Raw genomic sequence first — 18,037 nt, 5'->3', positions numbered from 1 at the left:
TCACAATTTCAAGGGCCGTCGGCAAAACGAAGGGGTATAAAAATATCCTCAGTCTCTTGAGTTTTCCTCAGCATTAATGCTGATTTGATTAGTCTGTTGAGGAAGTTTGAGGTCAGAAAACGGTCCTCTGTGTCTCTCATCTGTCATGCAGCCATGAGGTTTGCATGTACAGTAGCTGGGAAGCTGTTTGCTGCACTATATGCTACAGTAAAGAAAATTCAGACAAATAGACAGGCCATGTGCAGATCGCAGAATGTGGAATGAGAAAGTCAATGGAATATATTTAAGAGCCAGGAAAGGTTATCTGTTTTTTAGACAAAAATGTAAAAATATATATTGAAAGAGAAGTACTTAGTGAGGGCAGTTATTGATCTGAGAGCGGGCAGTTTGGGAATTAAGTCAAGCACAGGTTAAGGGCCTACTGTATTAGTACAGAGACCTGTTAAATATGTGAATCACAAAAGAGATTTAGATCAGGAGTTGCAGAATAGGGGAGGGTACACAAATCATCAAGGATGGTGTCTTCTAGTGTTTTGTACTTGGAATATACTGTACTGTACTGAACTGTACTGTATGGATTGTCTAACATAGAGGGCCTGAGTTCATTTTGCAGAGGACTCTTAAGGCTAGTTAGTTCCACAAAGTAAAGTAATGTTAAATTAAGTGACTGTGGATCACATCTGCCACTGGTCAGCTTGAAACAAGTGATTTTCTGTGTTTTATATGATTAAATATTGTCTGACTTATTTTCATTTTAAATATTTTATTGTGTTATAAGGCTTTTGCTGTGTTTTTTCCCATCAGTGATTAAAATAGATGAGTGCGGTGAAATGTAGTGCTGTTCACTGGAAGAGTGCAATCCTAAATTGGAAGGGAAAAAAAAACATTGAGAAGTCTGTCTGGTGAAGGAACCTTGAAAACAGACAAAAAACAACAATTGATGCAGCTGAGTGGTGAGCTACTGCAGAACAGACAGGGCAGATTAAATTATTTCTATATTATTATGTTCTCTAAGTCCTTTTCCCCTCATCATCAGTGTTGTGATGTCACCTGAACAGTATGACGTCAAAGCTGACAAACCGTCTTTGCCAGAAGCTAATAGTAATAAGTTGTATTGTCTAGCTCTGAAGCTAGTTATTAGTTTTGCTTGAGGGTATATCTGCTGAAGCAACAGGAAAATCTGACAAAACATACATGAACAGATGCCTACAGGCACTGCTTTAATAATGTCATCACGAAGCTTACAGTAAACCTTTCTGTTGTGTGTGTATTACATTATCAAGTCAACAAACACTTTCACCATCTTGCAAAAAATACATATATTAATTTCTAGTGCTGCAAGTAATAATTATTTTCATTATTAGTTAGTCTACAGATTATTGTCTCTTAAATGTCAGCAAATAGTGCAAACTGTCCATCAGGAGTTCCTGAAGCTCATGATGGCATCTTTAAAGGAGTAGTTCGACATTTTTCACTCTCCTGCTGAGCATTAGATGAGACGATTGATACAACTCTTATGTGTCTGAAGTCTTGTCATTACCATGAGGTTGCCGGGCAACCAGCAGAGACTCCAGGAAGTCACGGCCCCCGCCAAGAAATAGTCGGGCACATAACCACAACTTATTTTATTCCCGTTTTTGTATAAATTAATGAAACAAGATATCTTTAGAGGTGCAGGAAGGATGATTTGTTACCTTTGGACAGTCTTTATGCTAAGCTAAGCTAAGCTGCTGGCAGCTGCAGCTTCATGTTGCGTGGACAGATAGGAGAGTGGTATTGGTCTTCTAAACTAACTCTTGGCAAGAAAGCAAATAAGCATATTTCCCAAAATGCTGCTGTTTTGTTTTGTCTGACCAGCCGTTGAAAATATTCAGTTCACCTTCATAGAAGACTTTAAAAAAATGTAAAATATTCACATTTGAGAAACTGGAAGCAAATCTTTTCCATTTTTGCTCTTAAGAAATTATTTTTCTCTCAAAATTATTGCCATTTAATTTTCTGACGATCGACTAATTGGTTTTAGCTCTATTTGTGTCATCATAATGAAAGAGTCTAATCTTTAGGAGGCAGTCTAGTTCAGGTATGAAAAGTGCTGAAACGGTCACGCATACAGCTGGACTCTCAAATGCCTCTTTTCTTCTCTTCCTCTGCATTTAACTTGCCCTCCTTTTTTCTGTTTTTTCTTTCTCGCTCAGCTACATCCGTCGCAACATGAGCTCGTCAATACAAGGAGGACAAGTTGTATTTGTGTATGTGTGTGCGTGTCCTGTCTTCCCCCTTTACCTAAGTCACTCTGTCACTTTCCTTTTGCAATTACAGGCACGTATTCACTCACCTCCACACTCTTAAAGCACACACACACTCCGTGTCTCTCTCTTGGAGGTGGAGCACCTCCTTGTGTTGCCCGTGGGGCTGCAGATGTCTATTGCTCTTGTCTGTTTGCCTCTGTCTCTCCTTCCTCCCCGGTTCATCTGTCCATCCCTTTCTCTCTCGCTCTCTCTCACTCTTCATCATCCTGTCTGCTGTCTCTCCCTCTCCACTTATATTTCGTCTCACCTCCTCCTTTCATTGCTCCCTCCCACCTTCCCTCATTTCGACTTCCTTCATGTATCTCTAATCTTTCTATGGTTTCTCCACTCCTCCTCCCCCTCTCTGAGCTCTCGTTATCGCTCCTCCTCTCCTGACAGGTACCATTCTTCACTCTGCTCCTGGCTCTGCTGGCTAGCATTATAGAGTGTGTGTGTGTGTGTGTGTGTGTGTGTGTGTGTGTGTGTGTGTGTGTGTGTGTGTGTGTGTGTGTTTGTTTGTTTGTTTTTGCTTTCTCTCACACACACACACACATACATTCACACAGATGTACACACACTGTTCTGGATGATATAATCCGTTGCCTGTTAGGGGAGTTCAGGTTTGGATAGAGTTGCATTTCAAAACAAATTTGAGCAAAGTACACAGACACATGACACACACAGGCATACAAGCACACACAAAATCACTGCCATGCTTTCACACACACACACACACACACACACACACACACACACTCACACACACTCCACCAGATTCCTGCTGCCAGCAGTGTGGAGTCACGCAGGACCACTTAGTACGAGCTGTACATTAGTGAATGTGAGAAAGATGGACAGAAGGCAGAATAAGAGTAGTGTGAGAAAGAGAAGGAACATGGAGGCAGTAAGAATAGAAGGAGTCGGTCAAAGTGGGGGGCTGGAGGTGGACGAGGGTGGAACGGGTCTTGTGTGTCAAGTGTGATAATATGAGCCTGCATGAGGAACTACACAAGGTTACAGATGAGTTTAAGTGATGGTGAGAGGGACATGGAAAGATGAGAGTGCTGAGTGCTGCTGCATGCTGAGGGAAATAAGCAACATTACTGAATATAGAAAGGATGTTTCTGTCCAGTTATTAATTTCTTCAAAGATGATATGTGCATTCATTTGTGATAAAATGCATTAGTGAAATAGATAATGACACTGGCTAGTTGAATGTTATCGCTCTTGAATGTGAAACATCTGTCCAGTATATATGATGCAGAAATGATGTCACACTGTAGCTCTACAGCACGTGTTGTAGTTCAGGCTCATTTGTTTTTAGCCACGCTATCTGTGTGACTCTATGATGGCAATATCAGTCGGTGGATCCCCTTGGTCCAGACTGAAATAACTACTACTCAACAACTACTGGATGGATGGCCGTGAACTTTTTCCACACACACATCCATGGTGCCCAGTAGATGATCTTATCTTGTGCCACCAGTAGCGCCATCATCAGGTCTAAATTTCAAGTTGTCCAATACTTTGGTTTATGACCAAATATCTGCAAAACATTCCCATCAGTCTACTTTCTGTTCAGCACTACTTTCATTTGATGAAAACATTGATGTTTAAACAGTACAGAAATGACAGCCAGTACTGTACATATACATAAAAAAGTATTATATTTCTTACATCTCTCATTCTTCTCTTCTTTGCTCACACAACACAACATGGAAAACCGCTTGTTATCTAAGTAACAATGTAACAAAGACCTTTATTCTGACACCACCCTCTGGCCAATGATCACATTCTCTTCATCATGACTGCTAAAGCTTCATGAACACGTTGGTTTTCTTTACAATGAGCATTGAAGCCCCACAAAGCTGCTCGCGTGGCTGTGGACTATTTGTCTGCAAACAGTTCTAAAATGTGGTCAACATTGTCTGACTTTAGATCAAATAACAACTTGCCTTCTCTAGAGGATTGGGTTCAAAAAGCAGATTACGTGTATCAGTCCACCTGATGAAAACTAAATAGTGTTATTTGTGTGTGCTGCTCAAAAAATTACAAGCATTGCTGTTGTAGAGAGAAAGGGCAACTGCATGAAACTTGCCAACTTCAAAATGTAATTCCATCATTAACAGTGCGTTCTGTGCAGAAAAGATAGAGGTGTGACATAATGACACTATCTTATGAGTTAGACGGAGAGGGATCAGCAGTGAAGGGTTCAGAGTCTGAGCTCTGCTTCACACAAGAACAGAGGAAATCAGATCTTTCTAACCTGCAAGACCGGGATGTAATTTACCTTACTCCTCGTCTAAAAATATAGAAAAGCTCACACATCATATATCGCTCCACTGCACTGTTAGAAATAAGATTTCCTTTTCCTAAGTGTGGGGCACCCAGAGAGAGTTGGAGGTGGGTGATTCATCACCAGAGGTTGATAATGAGAGTAACGCTCTTGATGTTACTGTGGATCGAGGAAAAAAATAAATATTTGGCAGAGGGGCGGAGGAAAAGAGGGACGGGCACGGGAGGGAGGTGATTCATGAGGAAAGAGGAAAGACTCTTGGCTTTCAGTGTGAAGACAGAAGATGGTAGTTAAGCGAGTTAGAGAGGGACGGAGTAAGAAGGATGGTTCATGAAGACGGATAATAAAGAGAAGAGTCTTAACTTTGCGGTGAAAGAACGAGAAAAATGCACTCAGGGGACAAAAAGACAGAGGAAACAATGGAGGAAGGGAGACGGACTGAAGGTAGACAAGGAATGCACAGTCATGCTGCTTTGTTCCACAGCTTTACCAAGTTAATGGCCTCTCCAGGGATTTCAACAGCCTATTCAAATATCTTAAGCTCTTTCTGTAAACGCAATGTATCATTATCGCCTCTATTCACAAACCCAATCAAACTGAGCTTTAGGTGTTGTGGCAGGAAAGTGCTGGAGGAAAGTGCACACTTGTTTCAATCAGTAGGAAGCATTTCTGTCTTGTATCTTGCTGCGAAAGCACCGATTTGCTTGCAAGGCTCCTTTTGAAAATTTGCCAAGTGATTGCGGACTTTAACAGGCGTCCTGGGCTGTTTTTAAAAGATGTAGCTTGTCACTGGGAGATTAATTGCAGAGACACAGTTTTCAAATAACTATTGCCCGAACAACCAGAGGATAAGGCCGTGATCTGTTACTTCAAAGTCCAAATAGAGTTGCACAGTGGGACTTGGGGAACCAGCGGCCCGTCTTATTTCCTCATGTGTGATTATATTTATTAGAAGGATCAAAATCAGTCTGCTGACTCAAAGGAGTACTTCAGCAATTTAACAGTGACATCACCCAGGCTTGAAGGTTACAAACCTCTCCAGATGGCTTGTATTGAAATCATTGTGAACAAAACTAGCGTGACTGGGGGCACCGTGGTGGTCAAGAGGTTAAGACGCAGACCATGAATCGCAAAGAATGACGCAGGCTGAGTGGATTATTCTGGTGAAATAAAGTCAAATGAATTGACTGCAGATTTATAACAGTAGCCCCGTTACAAAATTGGGGCCTGAAGTTTGAAAAGACTGGGTATTTGCTAGACAGGGCGGATTTAGGAAAAGGCACAATTGAGTTGCATTACGGGAGGTGTAGCATCGAGTGTTTTTGGAGCTTGACCCATAATAGTGACTAAAAGTCAGGGAAGTACAGCATCTGCTGCTGAAATTTTAACATTATATGTTATATTTATTTTTATTATATATTTATTTGATAGACGTACAATACTGAATTGCTGCAGTACTCTAGAGACCAAAGGCACTTACACAAACACACACACAAGTTGGACTGTGCTTGTTCAAAGACTAAAGTGATCTCAGGAGCTCAGCTTGCCTCACAAGCACTAAAAGCCCAGGAGAGTTGTGGTAGTCCCAGAGCAGCGTGTGTGTGTGTGTGTGTGTGTGTGTGTGTGTGTGTGTGCGTGCTTCATGTCTCCCTCAGGATAATTTGCATCACATCCCTTAGAAATAGGTGTCAGGTTCTTTGTAGGGGAATTCTTTAGGGAATGTCAATTTGATCTGTAGTTGTTCACCCATTGTCTTTTATTTTCCTCTCTGCCGTCTGATATCAGCAGAGTGCACTAATTGCCACAAAAATAGGCATCTTGTAGAGTGTTGGCCCACTCTTTGTTCTCTGTAGACCCTCAGCTGTCAATGCTTAAGTTTACAAAGACTTCAAACTACGGGTCGTGCTCAAACAGGACACTGGCCCTCTGCTGGTGAGAGTAGTTTTCTATTCCCTCCATTCACCCTTTGAACTTCTCTCTCATTTTGTGTCTGTGTGAGAGACAGAAAGTTGCCCAAATGGTGGTTTGTTTGGTTTTTTTCATTGTTGGCAGGTCAAATGAATTGACCCCTATCTCTCTTTAATGGTCAAAATACCAAATGGAAGTGAGCAGGAAGCCTTGAATCTGTGTCTCCATTCATTACCATAGAAGAGTAATGTGTGCAATTGATATTTGCATCAGTGTCCAGTTCGCGGTCAAAAAAGACTCCACTTATCACCATTATGCTAATAGGAATCACTATGACCATAATGATAATGCCATTATAAATATTGAAAGAATGAATGCATGTGATTTTAATGAATGTTTTCCTCGCTCCTTCTTCTTCCCTCTTCATCCTCAGGTTCATTCTGTTTTCACAGAGACGTCCAGTGTAGTTTAGCTCATGGCTGCCAGAGACTGTATACATGTAAACATCTTTTCGTTTCTCTGCTCTGCCGGCCCCCTCTTCTCTCCGGGTCACTCAGTGCTTAATCTTCATAGACAGCATCTTCATTAAAACAAAGACTCTGTCACCACTTTGTATTTTGGTGAAAATCATTGTGGATGTGCAGTCCTACCTGCAAACCGCTGACAGGAAGCCACACAGCAGGACTTTACAGAGAAAAATAGTGCAGCCTGACAAACAGCTGCTGCAACTTCTCCTTTCTGGAATAAAACTTAAAAGCAAGATTATACCACGGAAAACTGTAATATTATCCTGAATAGATTATCTGTTTGAGTTTTCCTGATGTTTGTCAGATTAAAAGGCCAGCGGTCACGTACCAGGGAGAAATAATAGCACCTTTCCTCGTCCTAAGCAAACTGAGATATCATCTGCGTTCAGAAGCTGTACTTTAATATCTTGTGCTCAGTCTGTGGTGAAATAGAAAAACCTTACCGAGGGCAAATCTCAGCCGATATTAGCTCTTCTGCTCACCCTCCACTTCCTTTCTTTTACCCAAACAAAAGAAGGGATTTATCACAGATGGTAACACAGAAGTTTGGTACTCACACATCTGTCTTGCTGTCTCTCAGGTGACGCCATCCTCTAAGATCGTGGGTGACTTGGCCCAGTTCATGGTGCAGAACAACCTGACCAGGGCAGAGGTGGAGGAGAGGGCAGATGAGTTGTCCTTCCCCCTGTCTGTGGTGGAGTTCCTGCAGGGATACATCGGGATACCACATGGAGGATTCCCCGAGCCGTTCAGATCCAAGGTACAGTAGTTTGTCCTGTGTACACACATACATGCCTTTTTTTGTCTTTTTTAATTTCAGGTCACTTCCATTCAGGGTTTTGTGAATATTCATTTAAAATTTCAAGGCAATTAGTGTAACACCTACATCTACGGATGTGAGAACAGTCATTTAGACCAGAAAATCCAACTGTTCCAAAACTTTTAGTTGTTGTCTTTTTCACTTGTACCACAAACACATGCAGGAGTGCTCATTTAAAGGCGCATGTGTATGTACAAGTGCCCGCACACACACACTCATACACACAAATTCTGTCACATGCTTGGTTACATCTGACAGTTGCAAACGGTGAAGAAAACCGTGGTATTGCTCTGTCCTCTCATCTCCTGTTTCTTTACCCCTGTCTACTTCTCTTGTCTCAAACTAGGGAGAGACTGAGCGTCAGGGGCCAACAGCTCTAAGTCTCCTTGGGAGAGCTGCATGAACCACACTTTTTTTTGTCACATTCTCCCAAAAAACTGCTGACATATTGGCATACTTGACATTTCCCCCAAAAAGTCAGACTGTAATTTTTTTTCTTTTCTTCTAAACGAGTGGATGTTTTTCTCCCCACAGATGTTGAGAGTTTGATAACTTATTATCAACGAGCTGGCGCCTAAAATGTGAAATATCTGGTGTGAGACCCTGTCTGCACTTTTCCACAGGACACTCATTATGTCACCCTGTGTGAGAATTCAACAGTTTGTGTGCTCATGCGGCCACAGAGCATTTGTGAACACTTTTGCAGACCCTGAAATACTTGTGCAGAAGCTAGAAGATAATAAAAAATATAATTAGTTTTCTACTTTCTGCCCCCTTTTTGACTAACAGCATTGAATTTAACTCATTTTTAATCAAAATGTTTCCTGCCCTGTCAAGTTCATCGTTATTTTCAGCTTTTCCGCTCACTTCATCACTTAGTTGTAGGTGTACGTCATCTGTCTCTCCCTAACATCTGTCCTCCTCTTTGTTTACCTAACTCCTGTCATCCTGTCACCCTTGTCATCAAGTTGTCCTTTCTCCCCCTGTCTCCTTACACTGGCATACAGTTGGGAGATTACATGATCCAATATTTGTCATTTAGCTTCCCAGGCAGTCCCGCCCTTGACAATCACAGTGATTTTTCAGTTTTGACATACACTATGCAACCCTCCGTCCACTAGCTCTCTATTAGTGTCTTTCAATCTGTCTCGTGTTCCTCCGGGAGTTTGTCCTATTAAACAAACAAGATGGTGGACAGCTTTTCATTCTATTCATTCAGATTTTCAGGTGTCCTTTTTTTATTTTCAGAGAGGCTACCATGTTCCTTCATACATACATGCTAAAGTTCAATTGTAGAGGGGAATATTTGTGTTCCATGTCTTTGTTGTTGTACACTGTGTTTTCCATGAGGTCCAGCCAGTTCATTAAGCATATAAACAATGAGCTAGAGCTGTAGCCTGCATTATAGTGCTCCAAGCAAAGCCTCAACACACATGCAGAACTGCTGCCAACTCCTCATCTCAGCCAGGAAAGTCAGGGTATTCCTCCAAATCTCCCCTGCAGACAATGACTCTGCCTTGAAGAGTTCACCCGTGATATTTAATGCACAAACACCAAGAGGCTTTTCCGCACACAGCTCACTGAAGAACTCGCTCTCTCCATCCCTCGGAATCAGTTAAATTCATGAGAGCAGCTTTGGTACGAATCACTTTTGCTTTCCTTTCACAATGTTTTCATTTGTGTGCTTATTGTGTGCGCCTGTGTTTACGTGCAAGCTGTAAGTTTTGAGATAAATCTGATAAATGTTACTGTCACTCATTGAATATCTTGGAGTTCTTTTAGAGTATAAATCAAAATAATTGGTGTCAAACTTATGTATGTTGTTCAAAGGGAAGAAACTCAAAGTAAAACATTTATTAAATAGTTTTGTTAAAACAGAGCCATGTTAGTCACTGGTATGTTTGTGCCATCATCTACTGCTACCTCACTGAATCAGTTCATCTTACTCTTGTTGGAGTGTTTGTGTGTGTATGTGGCTGTTACTATTAAGTTCTAGTGTGATTAGCTTATTAGTTAGCAGCTGTAAATGTTCTTGCCTGCATTTGCATGCAAGCATAGATATATACTCCCAATTGCATTGTGCGTGTAAGGCAGTGGGATATCTGCATCCCTATGTGCTGTAGCTAAAGGTTATTTTTGCATGCTAGCAGCATGGGAGAAGTAATGTTTCTTTAATGGAGCTTTGGTGGCATTAATTAGTTGGCAAGCAGTCATTTCGGCATTATATCACACGCATTCATTTCAGTCTCACAAGTTGTCTGCATGCATGGGGAAAACCTTTCAAGACACAAAGTGGTAAATTGAGGCGTTTCCTCATCTTCATTCTGTCACGCGCAGTTCATTTTGCAGCGTGGGTGGACAGAGAGAATGGACAAGGGAGAGGAAAGCAAGAAAGACAGGAGGGCAGAGGAGAGAAAGAGGCAGACGGTGGGAGGATGGACGGGGAGATAGGGGTAGAGGGAGGAATACGGAGGCCGGATGGAGAACATGAATTCAAGAAACAAGATTATTGTTAAAAAGTACCGCGCTCGAGAAGAAGGGAGGAGAAAAAAAAGGTTTGACAATAAAAAAAAGAGAGTGGGAGTGTGTGTTTGAGTGGTTTAAAGAGAAATGAGGAGAAAGGGCAAGTAACCTTGAAGGAGGAGTTTGTCTTTCATTCATTTGTTGATATAGACACACTCTTTCTCATACACAGGCAGTCACTATCTGTGTGAGTCTCACACTTAAACAATCAAGCAGTTTAGGTGTACGACATCCTCAGAGGACACACTGTTAATGAGCAGGGACTCCAATGAGCCTGCCATCTTTGAAGTGTCGTTCTCACACACACTCACAAATGAGTCAGCTATCTTTGAACCGCTCGCTCTGTGACAAATAGCATTGCACTGGGCCCTTTGTCTGGAGATTTCCGCAAGGCACAACACACATGCACACACATAAATGTGCCGATATGTTACACATACACACAGACTAGTGAAGATATGAAACACACACTGCCTAGAATAGGGCAGCACACGCACACATTTGCAAACGTAACATGGATATATGCAGAGTATGTACGCACACAGGAGACATATGATCAATTGAATGTGTAATTTGATGCTTAAAAGTGTAAATGACTGCAAACATGCATGAAGATTACCGATATAATATAGCACGTTAGCTTAGGCAGTAATTGTTTTAGCCTGAGGGAAACTAAGATATATAAAGTCATACACACACACACACACACACACACACACAGAGGTAGGTAGCACAAAAAGCTTTGCTATTAACTTTTATGTATATTTCCAAGAAACATTTGCTGAAGCAAACTAAATAGGCTAATTGTATGGAGATTCCTGCTCAGAGCTGAAGAAGTCTGTGAAAAGAAAAACAAAACAGCGGCATTTAGGCGAGATCCCCATGTCTTGACATAATCTCTTCACCAAACATTTCTTGTAGCCTCCAATCGATTGTCTCTACATGTTGTGTTAGATGCCAACAAGTGTGTGGGCAGATAAAATGTCATGTCATTGGTCTTATAGCAGCTGTAATCCTCTTTCTTGTCCGTCTTTCTCCTCTACTATTTCTCAGAAAGAACAAGGACGATGCGGCAACACTGCAGTCGCCTGTGATAGGCTGAGGGTACTTGACTTGAGAGAAAAATATGAATTGAGAGAGAGAGAGATGGAGTGAACTGAAGTGGATATCACTGCAGATATTAACACAACGGTGGTGCCACTTTTATGCAAATAAAAAAAAATGACTCGCATTAAGTTTTATATTCTCTCTGATACAAATGTTTCTCTCCGTCACTTTCCCCATCACTCAAAACAGCTCCCCCTGTGTCTCCACCTTCCTCCTCCTCTCTGTCTCTTTAGTGTTTTATCAGGGTGCAGCTTTTATCCAGACGTGCAATGTGAAGGTTTTACCAGCACTTTAAACATCCCACATGCTCCACGGTCCCATGGGGATATTATGAGTGCGACAACATTCAGAAAGACTATAATAATATGCATGACTATAAACTAAAAACTTGAAGTAATCTCTTTGTTTCACCTTTCTCTCTTCTGTTGTGCACAACGCACCCCTTTTATCTTCTCTCCATCTTCCTCCTCCTTTTCCGTTCCAGGTGCTGAAGTCCCTTACCCGTATTGAGGGTCGTCCCGGCGCCTCTCTGCCAGCTATGGACTTCAAGGCCCTGGAAGAGGGGCTCCGAGCGGCACACAGTGATGACATCACCCCTGAGGATGTGATGTCAGCAGCCATGTACCCCAAGGTGTTCCAGGAGTTCAAGGAATTCACTTGTGAGTCGGCAGACTTGATAATTGATCTTTGTATTCAGACACTTCATAATGGATTAAGAATAGGAACCAAGTAATTGTTCTCTTCCAATTTTTAATTATTGAAATGTGCATTTGATCAAATTGAATCTGTTAGATTGAACAAGTCTGAGTACATTTGGTTTCGTTCTCACACACACTCCCCCATTCTCATTTGTATTATTACTGGGGCTTGAAACTGGGGCAGCCCAACCTTAAGTCAGGAACACTCATTAGATAGAAATGTTTTTAATTGTTTTTGTATTTGGCAGTTCACGAGTCTTACATATTGGAAAACAGTCACATGCTTCAGATTCAGGGGAGAGTGCCTTTGAACCACAAAGGGGTAACAACACACTGTCATTCAGATGGTGAATTTACATAATGCAAAAATAAGAAACCAGAGCAGCAAGGACTGGTGCTAGGGGAACAAAACAGCAGTAAAGGCATTTTTTAACAGGTATGCGTTTGAAGTTATGCGATACTTGCAAGTACTTCCATATACAGTACCAAATGTGTATGATAGTTAAAGAACAGAGATCATCAACCAACACATACATATTGTACATTTTTATTCTTCATCATCAAGGATTAAAATCCTAATCACAAAACAATTGCATTGATATCAACATCTCCTCTGTTTCTCTTCCTCCAGCTAACTTTGGTCCAGTGGACTGTCTCAGCACCAGGCTGTTCCTGGATGGACCCAAGATCGCCGAGGAGTTTGAGGTACACGACTTCAAACTACAGACCATTTAACATTTTTAGGCCAGACCTTTAAAAGGAGAACTCATAGAGAACGTGGTCGTCTGCCAGACAGGAAGGGTCTAATGAAAGGCTGTTATATTGTGGGAAGTGCGGGATCTAGTGTTTTGGTGCTTGGCCCACTGTATATAGAGGACAAAAAGTCGGCATTTCTTGACCCTTGCGGCACATATTTTGACCTTTTCTTTTTTATAAGTCATCCTATTTTATGGAAGTGCACCGATGCCATACGTTAACATTAGCCATTGTTTCATTTTTGCTTGGAAAAGACTTGAGATTGATTGAGCAGGGTTCAACAGTTCAGACGTCTATTGCAGAATCTCTGCACTTTCACGGCACATTTGCAATTATGCAAGCTAAACATGAACAAATAACAGCAAAAATACCTGGACAATAGGAGATCTGTGCAATTCACAGAGCTAATGTGATGTCTTATCATTCAATAATCCTTACTAATACTATGATAATACATTTAATATAAATAAACATTTGTTTAATGATCCATTTAGCTCCTTAATTAATTCTGATGTAATAACAGTTCTATAAAGAGCAGACATTATCAGCAGGAAAAGATTTTTCCATCACTGCAGACGGCTGATATGTGATGCAGTTTGGTGCAGTCGCAGTGAAGTGCTGATAACACAGCGGGGAGGACCGAGATATTAACACTTTATCAAGGGAACAACAAACAGCATTTCTGATCCCTCCGGCCGTCAGATTGGCCTTCCCGCACAGAAATAACAGATTAATTTTGTTGTATGATGTTTGAGAGCAGGCCAGTGAAAGGCACCGAGGGACCGATTCTCAGACCCAAAATGTAACTGTTTTCTAAAGCTTGTACCATTCGTTTATCCTCCAACAGGGAGGCAGCAGAACATGCACACCAATGAAGGGATGAAACAAATGAGTTGAATTGCTTTGCATGCAAACAAGTTAGCGCGGCACAGGACTGTAACAACCCCTCGGTAAGAGGATGCAGTAATTGGCTGTCACGTGTGACTGCAAAGCCACAAAACGTGAAACTGAAACGTTCCTGGCCAATATTGATGTCTAAGAAGCAAACAATTTCCTGTCAGCTCCAAACATACATTAGCAGAATCAGCAGGCTGGAAATTGGTTTTAACATAATGTGAATAAACAGTCAGCAGAAATATTTCTGCACCGATTGAAAGTTTGTCTCAGAACGGGAGACGGCAGGTTTGAAGACGCTGTTGTTATCCAGAAAGTGCAAACGGAGAACATTTCAGGAGAATGACAGCAGTAACCACTTTGATGAGCAAAACTCAAACTGAAGTGATTGTTCGAGTCCAGATTGAAGAGTGAATTTCAAAGAGATTGTTGAAACTACCAACGGTAACCTTTGCGACAGATGTCAGAACCCGACGTCAGATCAAAGAGAAATTTTGCTTTGCTACTGAACTGAACTGCCACTCAATATGTCATCACGTAAAGAAATGCTTCTTGGTACGATGTTCAAAACTTTAAAAGGCTGTAGCAAAATCTACCCTTGTCTAACTTTTACATGAAGTTATGGGGAGGATTTTCTTTTCAATGTTTAATACTAGACTGTGTAGAAAGGACAATGACACAATGTTGAAGAATATATTTGAGCTTTATTTGTATATTTGAGCAGTAAACTCCGACACTACAACATACAAATCTATTAATATTTGATAGAGGGAACACAGGCATAGTAAGATGTGTTGTTTTTATTTGAGAAAAGCAGTGCAGTTGTTTTGAGTGTAATGTGCTTTTAGAGCGGTGATGCCATACAGGAAAAAACATTTCTCTTACACAGTGCGACACTTTACCTGTGACCAGATGGCAGCAGTGTGAAGCAGTCAAACGGGAGGTGAGACAGGTCAGAGAAGATGGCTGTGACAGTGTTTGTCTGTTTGTAAGAGAGACAGGTGGCAGTGTGCATGGCTCAGCCTGCCTCTGTGCTTCAGGATGTGAACACGAGGAGACGAGGCCTGATGTTGAAAGACTTGAGAAATGATGAGTGATCTTGTTAAAGATGATTTTGTTTATGTATGTAAAATGTTCAGCTCTGTATTGTAACTAAGTTGGACTTTATTCACCTTGATGAATTGGAAGTCCCTGTGTTGTTTCATTGCCTTTGGTTGAATTAGTTGTTGTAGCTAGCTGCGTATGAATCTACTTCCGAGGCAACCAGCCGATGCAGATGAATACTGTAGGTAGTTGGAAGGCAGTAAATACCGGAATTTCTCTGTAAATTGAAGCATATAAATAAAAAGCAAGGATAGTTTCCTGTTTCAGAATCTAAATCTCTGTTCAGTTTCATCAATATTAATAGTTCCCTGAACTGCCATTTTCTCTGTGAGAAACCTGTTTAATTCAAAAGGCAATAAATTCCCCTCAAATTGTAGTACATCAAGTATGTTTCTAAAGAAAATAGGAAAGTAGTTACAAGTGACTTGTACAGCCTACCGCGAGTGTTTCAGCTTTGTGGACCAGACCTTAGGAGCATTTTTAGACAAACAATTAAAACTAAACTGCAATTAAAGCTTTTTAGAACTTCTTTCTCAAACGGAACAACTTTATTGTTTTCCAAGGCGTTTTAAAATCCACTTTTTGAAAGACATTTATAGTTTGTGAAGTTCTGTAATGAAAGAAAACTCCGGTGAGTCATCGCTCTATTATCCCCTCTGCAACATTTTGTTTTCATGGCTTAAATGAAATGTGTCTTTGAAAGAGCACTTTTGTGCATTGATGGAATTAAAATGTGCATGACAATATGAAAGGGAATCTGCAGCCACCTGTTGCCTTTCACCATTTTCACAAGGCTCCTTGTCAACACTCACATCACTCAAACTCCTCTTTCCACCAGCATTAGTTATAATTCTAATCCCAGTAGAACACATCATTCATTGTAAATCATCTTTTTCTTCTACATCCCTCTCTTTTTCTCTCGTCGTGAGCAGCACACACACAGATTTAACTGACAGTGATTCAGAGCGGCCAAAGGCAACCGTGTTTAATTACTGCTTCATTTCACTGCAGCAAAATGGTTCCAAGCTGGTGTTAATTGATTTTTATATTACCAGAGACACGGGGAGCACTACGTCTCTGCTGCTGTATTATTATCAAAGAATCAGGAGCTTCATTGATTGTGCTGATTTAGTAGTGACCCTAGAGACAGGCGGACCCCCCACCCTCCCTTCTTGTCAATCACCCCAGGGTGTGCATCATTCGTTATATTCTATCATAGTTAGAAATCTGGCAGGAGACCAACAGTCAGACCTCCAAACACAGATTTGAGTATGTTAATTTGAAGCCACAGTTTGTGCTGTGCCGTTCTTTTCAAATCCTTACAACATACTAAATTATTTGTTTGAATAAAACCTTCTTGATTTGTAGTCCAAACTATATTCGTCAACAGAAATGGCTAAATAACCAATAAAACGCTATAAAAGCCACACTTGTAGAGCGGGATAGATAGATTTGACTATCGCCCATGGCAGTATTTGCTTCCTCCTGCAGTAAAATAGATTTTCTAACTGTCCCTTCTTTAAAAGGAGAAAGCTCGTATTTAACCTTTCTTGGCTTTCAGTAACTCAGTTTTATTTTCTTCACTCTAAGTGGAAAACTTGTCACTCAAACATTTCCCAAATGCAAAGCTGTTGTTTTTCTTTTCTATCGTCACCATTCACCTTCCCTTGCTGCTGTTTATCTCATCTCTAATCCATCAGAAACTGTTGTCATTTTTAGGACTTTCAGACACTCGGATTTGTGCTCAACATCACCGCAGAGACAAACTTCCCTCTGTTGTCTGGACGATGGGTACTCCCACCAGATCAGGTCCGATTACTGGTGCCAGGCGAGAGATGGAATGAAAAACATGTCAAAAAAGTGACCTGTCACAGGCAGCGTGAGGTTTCTTAGTTGTTTTCTTTCTTTTACTGAGCAGAATTCCTCACGGGCAGAAAGAAGCTCCTGTTGATGTTGCTGTTGTCATTTCAAATCCAATTTTTACTAGCGATGTTCATGAAAGGAGGTTCACGTCATGTGTTGTCACTTCTTTATGAGACAGATACATTTATTTCATTGTGGTTTGTGTAATTCATGAGTATTGCATATTACGAACAGCATTTACTTTCAATCAAAGTAGTGATTTATATTACTATCTTGTGGGAATTACTTCAGGGTCTTTGTATGAACATAAGGAGAGATGACCTACAGAACATATGGGAACACTCCTGCACACTGTCGTTAACTGCACATCAAAAATGTATCATGTAATCACGACATTTCAGTTGTGAGACCTTCATCATGTAAATGTTTGATTAGTTTGTGTGATGAAGGTCTCAGAATGAACGCTTTATAGTGCAGGTATCGACAGTGTGCATAAATGTTGCTATCTTGAAACTATTTATGTTTCTACCCACAATAAGAACACACCATGAGATGCATATTGCATCAGTGTCACATTTACTTCATCTGTATTTGATAGCCGGGGTTATGTCTTTTTAAATATTTATGATCTGGCAATGAAAGACGCACTGAAAATGTTAAAAGATAGATAGACATCACTGAGGAAAATTGAGTTGCCTCCATTCCTGGCAAGCCGACTCTTTGTTGATATGAGGTGTGCGCATGTGATACCCATGACAGTTTGATGTGATAAATATGTTAGAGGCAGGTTGACTGTCGGCCAAGTGAATGGCAGCTGCTGCAACCTTTTGAGATACATGTCAGAAGAAAACAATTGTTGTCAGATGTACAGACAGGTGGTGTGGGTGTTTGTATGTGTCAGCCTGACTCAGAAATGGTAATTATTAGGTGCTCATAAGAAGCCCATTTATTTTTGCGCCCATGCGTGGCGACTTTTGCAATGTTGATTGCTTTGTAGAATTACAATCGGCACTGTTAAGGCAGAGAAGACCCCGAGGGGAAAGTAAATGGCACTATGCTACAAAAGCAATTTGGTGAGTGTTAAAGTTAGGGTAGTATCACACACCCTAGTCCTCCACCTAGCTCTGCTACACCTTTTTATGTTGAGAGCATGTGTATAGAGTTAGCAGTGTTCGTATAATCTGCCACTGTACATACACGTACCTGTAAAAAGCCATAGATAAAAATAATATATAATCATGGCTAACAGGGTTTTG

General features: G+C 40.9%; 1 protein-coding gene across 1 annotated transcript in view; it reads left to right on the top strand.

Moving 5' to 3' along the window:
• LOC139305797 (pyruvate carboxylase, mitochondrial-like) overlaps positions 1-18,037 on the top strand; it is a 258,603-nt gene that overhangs the window by 234,300 nt on the left and 6,266 nt on the right. The window contains exons 22-24 of the mRNA XM_070929746.1: positions 7,597-7,776; positions 11,951-12,125; positions 12,796-12,869. Coding sequence (XP_070785847.1) covers positions 7,597-7,776; positions 11,951-12,125; positions 12,796-12,869 — 429 coding nt within the window. The remainder of the gene's footprint in view (positions 1-7,596; positions 7,777-11,950; positions 12,126-12,795; positions 12,870-18,037) is intronic.

Source organism: Enoplosus armatus, chromosome 23 (genome assembly GCF_043641665.1).
Source record: "Enoplosus armatus isolate fEnoArm2 chromosome 23, fEnoArm2.hap1, whole genome shotgun sequence".
NCBI classification, from domain to species: Eukaryota; Metazoa; Chordata; class Actinopteri; order Centrarchiformes; family Enoplosidae; genus Enoplosus; species Enoplosus armatus.
Note: the sequence above shows the minus strand (reverse complement) of the source record. Positions and strands in the feature narration are given on the sequence as shown.